Raw genomic sequence first — 10,700 nt, 5'->3', positions numbered from 1 at the left:
GGGTGTATCAGAGGCGGTGCGATTGGCACAGGATAGAGCAGGGTTTAGGGCTGTTGTACATAGGGTCGCTATGAGTTGCAAACGACTCGAAGGCACATAACAACAACAACAACAACAACGTCTCTGGTCTGGCCTCCATCCTTTGTCCTTGTTTTTCTGAGTTCATTTCCTGAAAGCACCTCAGGACCAAAGGAGTGACTCTAACTCCTCCTGTATAAATCTTACTCCAATCAGAGAATGCCAAATGTTCGGGCCCTTGCTAATAAGCCCGCTCATTTACAAATTAGCCAATCGCCACGCGCCGCCTCAGTCTTACCTCAAATTCCTCAATCCCCTTTTATCTCCCCGCCCCTCACTCAGTCTTTGCCACTCCCGGCACCAATAAAAACCCTTCTCTGGAAGCGCTGGGGGCTTTGCCACATGGCCTCTGAGTCTGTGTGTTTGTAGAGTCCCTGCTCTAGAGCTTGTAATAAAATCCCTCATGTTCTTGCATCGATTTCGGCTCCCTGGTGTCCTTTGGAGGACTTGCAATCGTGGTACAACACACCTTTCTACCAGCATCGTCCCTCATGATCCGAGCTGTTAATGGAGTGGAAAAAGCAGTGGGCTTTTGGAGCAAAGACTGGTGATAGGGTTTCTCTGAGTGTTCTATTCCAATAATAATAGCCTTTCCTTATCGTTAGAACACCACTACCAATATCAATAACAAATCTCTGGAATAGAAACAAAAGTGGAACACAGGACTCGATATCATACAGCTGGCCTACTGACCTTGCCTTTAACTGACCTTCCGACCTATATCCTATGTGAGCTGCCCAGCAGCCATGTTGAAGTGGATGCAGTTCCACAGGCAGGCTCAAGGTGGCTTGGACATTAGCAAGTCAAACTCCCTTGTCTACCTCGTCCTTCTCATCACTCATCAAGGGTTATAAAACAAGGAAAAGAATCTGCTAGTGTTATTTTCCAGCAAGACTATGTCAAGAAGGGTGCAAGTCCAGGCTTTTAACAATGGCCTCAGTCCTCACACCCCCACGCCAACTATCAACAGGGCTACCCCAGGCCACACAGCAGAAATTAACTGGAGTGCACTGAGACCCAGCGGAAACCTGGCGTCTGCTCGCACTCACAGAGCAGCCTTCCAACAAGAGGTGCCTGAAAATGATTCACCACAACTTTGGTCTATGAGGATGCAGTCATGTGTCTTCAAGAGCATGGATCCCAAAGCAATGCTGCACCAAGTTGAAGGGCTTCAGAGTAACTTGCAAAAAGGCTCAAATAGCTACCTTGCACTCTGGAGCAGCCCCACAACACATCCCCTTTATATGAAGCAATGAGTTGAGTGCTAGAGGCCAAAGGTAACATTCCTCCAGACAACTTCAGGATCCTAACCACCAAGCCCCAAGATCAGAGCTTCTAGTCCCAAAGCTCAGGGATCTTTCTAATTGGATCTTGACTTCAATAGGATTTATCATTGGCCATCATGGCAATTTCCCCCAATCTTAAAAGTAGGGCCTGGACAAGACAGGATGAGAAGAGCAGAAAGATTCCACCCTCTTTCCTCCAACAGAAGTCCAGAGCAGACTAGCATCTTCATCCAGCAATCGGCCTCAGCAAGAGGTTTACTAACCATTTGTTAATAACCCAGGGACTCCCAGCTAATCCTTGCCCGCTTCTGTCAAGTCACATCTGACTCATAAAAACCGTATCAATCTTTAGGGGAGGAGACTGCCCTTCTCTCTAGTATAAAGCAACTGGTGGATTTGAACCACTGGTCTGGCTAGCAGCCAGCATGTTACCGAAATGCCACCAGGGTTCTTATCCCATCCTTAGGAATAGATTGTGTAAGTAGATGTTTTCTGAAAGGACATGTCCTTCATCAAGGGAAAAGGATCCTCACTGATACCCTCTCTCCAAACTATGGTGAGGCCATTGGTGAGGCTTCTTTTCCTTTGTACCTTTGCCTTTCTCGACTTCTGCTTTACCACTCATCTCTTTCTTGAGCTCAGACCTTGTTGTGGCCATGACCCAGATCTCTGCCTTCCCATGCTTCCAGAGAGCTAATGACGACAGTGGGTTCAGAAGGCAGGGCCCTTTCTCTGTTGCCTTCTACTGCCACCCAGCTGACCAGTCAGTCTCCAACCAGGAGGTAAGACTGATTCTCACCCATCATTCAAACTTGTCTGAGGTCTCAGAGAATCCTGCTGGGTTTGATGAGCAAGCACAATGCCATTTTCACACTAGAAGTCTTACAACATTAGAGATGGAAACAGCTTGCATGATTATAGTTGGGATCTCTTACAGAAGAAGTTGAGGCTTTGGAGTCCCAGGCATTCAACTTCCAGTGCAGACCTTGTTCAATTTAGTGTTCACCCAAAACTTCCCTTAATTGCAACAGATCCACTATCTTCACAACTGTTATTTAAGGAGACAAGTGAGAGCTGGGTCTAGTCCTTTGATCCATGGCTTGAGTGCCTGCTTCTCTCCCAGTCACAGGCAGCTGATTATAGCTCTATGGGATTTTCTAGAGTCTTTAAGACCAGCTGTAAAGTCACCGCAGGCTGGAAGCAGCTAAAAACAAGGCTTATTTCTCCTCCTTCTCACCCTCAAATTAGCAAATAATTGTAAACATCTGCCTTGATTCAACAGCGTCTCCTTATCGAAAGAAAGACTTCCTTGTATCATAAAAAAGCAACTAGAAAGTACCCATTTCCCCAAAATGACCATTACATTTTATAAGAGGTAAACAGAGACAATCAGACTTGCTAAGCTGCACTGCCAACCCAAGGGTACACACAGTCCTAATCCACCAGCTGCTCTCGGGGAGAAATATGGGCCATCTCTTCCCTTGTGATTTACTGCCTCTGAAAACCTGCTGGAGGGTCAGCTACGCATCAATTCTGATTCACAAGAAGAACAACTTCATTTTAAGTTTTAAGTTAAACTTTTCATTTCAAGCTATTCTTTTAAAACTAGCAGAATGTTCTTTTTGTGGTGTATTTATTTACTATAAAATTTCCTTTCTATACCCATGTGGTTTTCATTCTCAGACAACTGGTAGCCTATGGTTAAGGATTTGAACTGGCAACCCAAAGGTAGGCAGTTTAAATCCCTCTGCTACTATGTAGGAGAAAGGTGGACAACCCCCTGGTTTGTCCAGGCTTTTAACAATGGCCTCAGTCCTCACACCCCCACGCCAACTATCAACAGGGCTACCCCAGGCCACACAGCAGAAATATAGCTTCTCAAAACCTGTCAGGGGGTCAGATGAGTTGCTTCCCACTCAATAGGAAAGAATAAATGGTTGTGGAAAAAAATTATTCTAAGGGAGAAGGAGAAGCTGAAAGAAGAGAGGAGTGTAGGTTTAAAACGAGCAAAATGATAGCTACCATTAGGGGTTGAATCCAATATTTCTAAGATGGTGAGGTGGGGGCTCCTCCGCCATCAAGGCTGCAAGCTCAGCCTCTCTGGGAAGGCTGAAAATTAGCCTATGTGGTGGAGATAAGAACCACAAGGCTGGACCCCTAGTAGGACTGAGGAGGGTGAAGAATGGTCCTCTCTTTGCACAAAGACATGAAAGAAAGGACAGCACAGCAACATTAAATACATTGACCAGGAGTCATTTAAGATAACTCAGGTTACATGAGTGACAGCTCCTTTATCCAGTAGGCTTGTGGGCCATGGTTCTATGATAGCCAGACACAACTCAAAAGGATGGATGCTGAACAAGGCAAATTTTTTTTCTTTGAGTACTTCTCTGATTACCTCCCACTTGAACAAACACACACAGAGCTACAGTGCAGTCTTTAGCATTATCTTTCAAGAAAAGGCCAGACTAATCATTTCATGATTTGCTTAAATTCTGTCAGTGACTACCAACAGCCTTAGCAACACCTCTTTGCCTCTACAGCCCCAATTTTTTTCTTACCTTGACCTCTGCCCTTCAGAACTACCTGCAGTTCTCTCAAAACCCCACACAGCTTTCACCTCTGTACCTTCTGCAGGTCGCACTGTCTGAGCTTCCGTCATGCTCATCGTGGGCTGGAGGGCAACCCTTACTGGGTCGACTCTATCTCCCAGTACTCAATTTCTTCACCTTCTGGGTGACCACACACCACCAGTCCTCTCTTACTGGGCATACACGTGTATTTATGCATATATTCCCTCTCTAGTAGAGCTTAAAATCTGAAGCAATTGGCTTGTAGAAGGCTGAAGTCTGTCTGTAGCAGACCTTTGTCTCCATTCTGGTTTCTAACATAGGCTTTTAAATGGCATTTCAGTTTCTTCCCACAGCTGCCAGGTGGTTGGTTGTTTTGTTTCCATCCAAGTTCTCAGCGTAACTCTAGAGTGTGTTGATTGATACACATCAACTTTGGATTCAGCGAATACATGCCATCACATCACTGACCTGCCATGTGGCTTTGCCCACAAGGAAAATGCTATTTACAATCACAGCTTTCAACTGAGTTTATTACTGTTAGGTTCCATAAAGCTGGCTTTACTCACGGGGACTCTATATACTACAGAACAAAACTCTTCCTGATCCTATGTCATCCTCATTGGCTGAAGCCAATTGTTACGGGTACTATGCCAACCCATCTGGTGAGGGTCTGCATGCCTAGGCATGTCCTCAGTGGTTCCCTTCAGTCATAGCACTGACCACCACATAACGTCGTGGCAGTGGTGACAACATCAGAATCAATTCTGTAATCTGAAATTGTGCATGTATCCCAGCCTTCATCTTTTGCCAGGTAAGGTAGCCCAACCTGCAACTGTGCTTAAAATCTTATGAATGAAAACAGTGACTGCAAATAATTAGAATTCCATTAGCACCAGTGTTGATGAGTCTCTCTGATTTTAAGAATAGTTTGTATCTTTGACCTATTTGTGTCTTAATAAAGAAGTCTCTGTAGAATATGTTCAAATCCAGGATGATACCCCTTATTATGTGTCAATTCTTTTTACTCATCTTTGGTTAAATCTAAGGTATAGGAGGAGTTTGGATTTCTGATCTCTAGAACTGGAGGATTGCACATATGTGTGTGTTTTAAGCCACTAAATTTGTGGTAATTTTTTAGAACAGCAATAGGAAACTAATGCAGAAGATAGTTACTAGTAGCAATAGTAGTAATTATTGTTAAACAGGGTTGGTTGGAAAAAAGCAAGAATGTGCTTACCAGTGCAAATGTATAAGTAAATGTCTTTGATATTGAGGATGATAAAGCAGAGATCAATAAAAAAGAGCAGGACCAACATGTGGACAGAGATGCCACAGCGAGTCCAGCTACAAAACAGTGACACACTCGTACTAAGGTTCTACTGGAACCCTTGGAAAGAACAGATTATTTGTGATCCATTTGCTGAGTGATCAACCTGTCTGCCTTCCTCAGCTCTACCTGTAGTTGTTATGTGCTGTCGCCTGCTACTCACAGCCATTGTATGTACAGCAGGTCTGAAACCAGCCCTGTCCTGAGCCAGTTTCACTAACTGACATACCTACTCCCATTGCCCTAGTTACTGTATCAATCCATCTCATCTAGGGTCTTCCTCTCCTGCTTTGTCCCTCCACCTTTCAGAGCATGATGTCCTTCTCCAAGGATCAGTCTCTTCTGGCCAAGCGGCCAAAGTATGTGAAGCAGAGCTTCAAAATCCTTGTCCCCAAGGAAAGACTTGGTTTTCACCCTCTCTAAGACAGACCGATATGTTCTCCTGGTGGCCCATGATATGTTCAATACTCCTTTCTAACACCACAACTCAAAGGCATCAATTCTTCTTCTGTCATCCTTAGTCATTGCCCAGCTCTCTGATGCATAGCATGTAATTGCAAAGACCATGGCCTTGATCAGGCACCTCTTGGTCTCTAGACTGACATCGTTGCTCCTCATCTCTCTGGGGAGGTCCCTGACAGCAGACTTACCCAATGCAATTCGTCTTTTGATTTCCTGACTGCTGGTGCCAAGAGTATTGATTGTGGAGCTGAGCAAACTGTAACTGTTAACAACCTCATTCTCTTCTCCACCTATCAGGGTGCTGCCAATTGGCCCAGTGGCAAGAATCTTTGTCTTCTTCGTAGTTGTTGACCAAAAGCATGAAAACTTGAGTCTACCAAGAGGTTTCTCAAAAGAAAATCTAAAAAAGAAAGGAAGAGAGAAAAGCCTAGCAATCTGCTTGCGAAATAATCAGTCACTGAAAACCCTGTAGAGCAAGGCCCTACTCCATAACAGCTGGGTGGGTGTAACTCAGATTCAACTTGATGGCAGCTTCTTTTTAAACAGCATCCATAGAGTATTATAAACATTAGCATGCCTTCCTGCTTTACTGGGGGGTGGGGAGGGAAGAAGGGAAGGTTAGCATTTTAAGAAGCTGGAGCATCTGCAGAAGAAATTAAAGAGAAAAGTCAGGAAGGACAGTTTGTGGATTCATGCCGGGTCAGCTGGGCCTGGACGCCAGGTGCAGTGTGGTGGACGGTTACACCTGGAAGCCCAGCTTCAAGTCAGCCTTGTCCTCTGCGTGCTGCTCTGCAGGCTGGGCCTCGTTTGTGGCCTGGCATGGATGGAGTCCCTCGTCCCACTCCAGGAAGATGATGGCTGATACACAGATTATGGAGTAGGCAGCTGCCAGTGATCATCTCACAGGCATGCTCTGATGCCTTGCCCTTGAGCACGATTGCCAGCCTCTCCCTGTCTGAAGCCCTTGTTGACTTGTTGAAGTGCTTGAAGGTGGTGAGTTGGAGATAGGGGTCCATTAGCCACTGGTGTAGAGGGTAGGTTTCATTATCCACAAGGGCAAACCTTATACGCATGCCTTCCTATTTCTTTTCATAGAGAGGGGGAAAGAGTAACTGTATATTTCCTAGAACAAAGCCGATTTGCCTCCAACACATGTGAAGACCCTGGACAGCCAACAAACACTTGGTTGTTTGAAGAATTACCAAAAAGTACTGCTACTCATTTCAGTAGCTCTTTTTCTGCACTTTGAAGCCGAACACTTCATTATGCATGCCTCTAGTGGCCCTGGCACACTCTGGGAAGCTATATTTGGTTCAGGGCATTTCCATGACCTCATCTGGATCAGGCTGGTTTCCTAGAAGGTGCTGAAAGGTCACAAGGATGGAGTCCTCAACCTTGTGGAAGTGTGCCGGGTGGTACATGTGCCCGCCCTAAAGAGCTTGGCCACATAATGCAGATGTACAGGGGAAGTCAGCTGATATCAACAGTCTGATGACTATTGAGGTATAGAGACCAGCCAATTTCATGTGGGTGGCTTCCCGTGAAAGTGGTAGGGACTTTTCACAAAAAAGTAACGCATTTCCTGAGATGTCTAGTATGTTTGTTTCCAGCTGAATAGCAAATTGGTCCACTTAGGTTCTACAAAGAGAAGATGATGTGGGCTGCACTTTGTACTAATGGCTCTCTTTCTAACAGGGCAGAATCTGGCAGGCATCTGTATCTTGATGAAAAGAGCCTCGTGAGTCTTCTGGGAGTGAGGAAGATCTGATTCAGCCTGGCCTGCAGAGTCTGGACCACTGCTTCTCAGCTCCCTCCTCCGCAGTCACAAGCAGAGTCCTAGTGGCCCAACTGTAGGACAACTTGTATAAAAAGCTACAGTCCCTCCTTGATCCAGTAAGCATACTTTGAGGGTTGAAAGTGCCACTAAGCTGAGCTCAGGAGAATGACATGTCGAAGTGTATACCTTTTCAAAGGTGGTCAGTGAAATTCTTATTCCCCAGGGAACAGTCGGGTTCAGGAAGCTCAAATGTGAGTTAGCTGATAAGGAGCAGGCTTTCACTATGAACAAATAGGCTATGCATGCAATTATATCTATGCTTATAAATATGCTTGCTTGCTGAAAGTGAGGAGGACCTAAAGTTATTGGTGCAGAAGATCAAAGACTATAAGAAGATAAAGATCAAAGACTGCAAAAAAGATAAAGACTGTAAGTCTTCAATATGGATTATGTTTCCACATGAAGAAAGCAAAAGTCCTTACCATTGTGTAAGTCATCATAGATGGAGAAAAGATTGAAATTATTAATGATTTCACATTACTTGGATCCACAATCAACACTTTTTGTATCAGAGTCAGGAGATGAGGAGAAGTATTGCTCTGGGCAAGGCTGTTGTCAGGGACCTCTCTAAAATATTAAAGAGCAATGATGTCAGTTTGAACACTAAGGTGCACCTGATTCAGTCCATGGTCATATCTATTACTTGCAATGCATCTGACAGTTAGACAATGGATAAGGATGACTGAAGAAGAATTGATGCCTTTGAGTTGTGGTGTTGGAAAAGAGTACTGAATATCCCCTGGACTACCAAAAGAATGAAAAAATACATCTCAGAAAAGGTGCAGCCAGAGTGTCCTTTGGAGGCAAAGATAGCAAGGAGGATCTCTCATACTTTGGACATGGTGTTAAGAGAAGCTATTTCTTGGAAAGTGATATCATTCTTGGAAGAGTGCAGGGTCAGCGAAAGAAAAGTCCCCAAATCAGATGAATTGACTACGTTCATAGGGTCGCTATGAATTGTCAATGAATCGACGGCACTTAACAAAAATAACAATGACCACATAGAGAGAGCTATGTTGGCCTAGTGGACAGAAAGTTATGCTACCAAGCCCAAGGTGGGTGATTTTAATCTGCGTCCGTCAAGCCTGTTTTAAATTGTTTTTTTGTCAAACATTCTTCTAGGTGGTATCGCACTGGTCTGTGCATTGCTGTACAGAGGTAAATCGTGGTTGCTGTGATGCTAAACACAGTGACACTCATGTGCGATAATGGTTACCCATGGTTGACAGTGTTTGGTGGCGCTTCCCGATTAAAACAAGCTTGGAAGCAGGAGTAGCATCCACTTCCGAAATGGCTTGTCTCCTGAAATTCTATGAACAGTGCTCAGGTCTTTCATTCACAGGGTCGCTATGAGTCGTCTACGACTTGACAGCACTTAGCAACAACAATCGTAGCAAGGAGCTTCAGTGTATCAGAGACGGAGAGGCTGGCACAGGATAGGACAAGATGCAGATGTGTTGTTCACAGGGTCTCTATTATGAGTCATGCTACACTCCACGGCACCTTACAACAACATATGACACTACTGCACCATACCTCTAGAAGCGCTGGTGCCACAGTGGCTAAAATGGTTGGCTGTTAATGAAAATGCCTGCAGTTTCAACTCACCAACTGCTCTGTGGGAGAAAGATGAGACAGTCTGCTTCCATAAAAATTAATGTCTTGGAAACGCTGTAGGCTAGTTCCACTTGTTGGCAATGGGTTTGATTGCCCACACCCTGCCCAGCTTTCAACATGTATCAGCATCTTCGGTCCAGAGGAAGTCAGCAATACAAGAGCCAGGAAAAAACAGCTCAGAGCAAGTAAGACTCGGTTCTTACTGTACAAATCAGCTGACCCCCCTTTTCCTCTCAAACTGACCTCTTCTCCTTAATTAGTCCTTTTAAAGGGCTTCTCATTTAAGTAAGGTAAAAAGTCTACAGGAAATCCTATTTTACACACTGCAATCAGGATGCACACTGAAGAGTGACACTAATTCACCAACTTGCCCTGATCATATGGTGCATGTGATGAGATGGTTATTTGGGGTGTTTTTAGACACAAGTTAAAGTTCTTTTCTATTTTGGGCTCCTGACTTTTAATTAGAAAGCTCTGTAGTTAAAAAAAAATTATCCTGGACATCAATGTATTTATTATGAAGAAAGACCTTGGCTCAGGAAAAACAGCAAAAAGAACAGATCAACTTATCCCTTAAGAGTTTTTGCAATGAACAACCTCGAGGAAAACAAACTATATAGTACTTGTAGCTCTAGATCTGAAAGTTCAACATCACCAAGTCACTTGGATTGACTGCCCTTAAAACTTGCCCTAATGCTAGAACTAAGTTAGCAAGAGATCCCTGAAATGTCTGTAATGCTCCTTCTTTCCTCTGTATTTGGGTGCATTGCCTGATATTTCTTTAGGAAACACCATGTAACACCACACTGTGTCCTTTTGAAGAACTAAAAGTTCACGGATATGTTTGTAGTGTCACAGGCTGAGTAACTTAGGACAATGGCTTTCCCTATCCCTGTCTCAAATTTTCACGTGGTAAAATAAGTAACTCCTGAAGCACTTGCTGCAGAAGGTCAAGGACTGCAGCCTTCAATATGGATTGAAGCTCAACATCAAGAAAACAAAGATTCTCACCACTGGCCCGATTGGCAGCATCATGAGAGATGGTGAAGAGATTGATATGGTTAACAGCTTCAGTTTGCTTGGCTCCACAATCAACACTCTTGGTACCAGCAGCCAGGAAAAGAAAATTTGGATTGCATTGGGAAAGTCTGCTGCCAGAGACCGCTCCAAAGTACTGAAGAGCAAAGATGTCAGTCTGGAGACTAAGGTGCACCTGATACAGGCCATGGGCTTTGCAATCACTTGTTATGCATCAGAGAACTGGACAATGACTAGGGAGGATAGAAGGAGAATTGATGCCTTTGAATTGTGATGCTAGAGAAGAGTGATGAATATACCATTGATTGCTAGGAGAACAATTGAATTTTGCACAATCAATGACTTATTCATAGCAAATACATTTTTTAAGAGACATCTGGATTTCACCTGATGGTGTGCATAGGAATCAGATCGATTACATCTGTGGAAAGAACCGCTGGAGAAGCTCAATATCAGCTGTGAAAACTAGGCCAGGAGCTGAT

At 44.2% G+C, this 10,700-nt stretch overlaps 1 protein-coding gene across 1 annotated transcript in view; it reads left to right on the top strand.

Moving 5' to 3' along the window:
- The first annotated feature begins 6,418 nt into the window (after window positions 1-6,418).
- The window catches only part of LOC102877195 (ribosomal RNA processing protein 1 homolog B-like), a 41,556-nt gene continuing 37,274 nt past the window's right edge, over window positions 6,419-10,700 (top strand). Inside the window, exon 1 of the mRNA XM_006882111.1 lies at window positions 6,419-6,603. Coding sequence (XP_006882173.1) covers window positions 6,419-6,603 — 185 coding nt within the window. The remainder of the gene's footprint in view (window positions 6,604-10,700) is intronic.

The sequence above is a fragment of the Elephantulus edwardii genome, unplaced genomic scaffold (genome assembly GCF_000299155.1).
Source record: "Elephantulus edwardii isolate Elephantulus edwardi_28Jun2011 unplaced genomic scaffold, EleEdw1.0 scaffold00017, whole genome shotgun sequence".
Taxonomy (NCBI): Eukaryota; Metazoa; Chordata; class Mammalia; order Macroscelidea; family Macroscelididae; genus Elephantulus; species Elephantulus edwardii.
The sequence above is the reverse complement of the archived record's forward strand: the minus strand, read 5'-3'. Positions and strand labels throughout refer to the sequence as shown.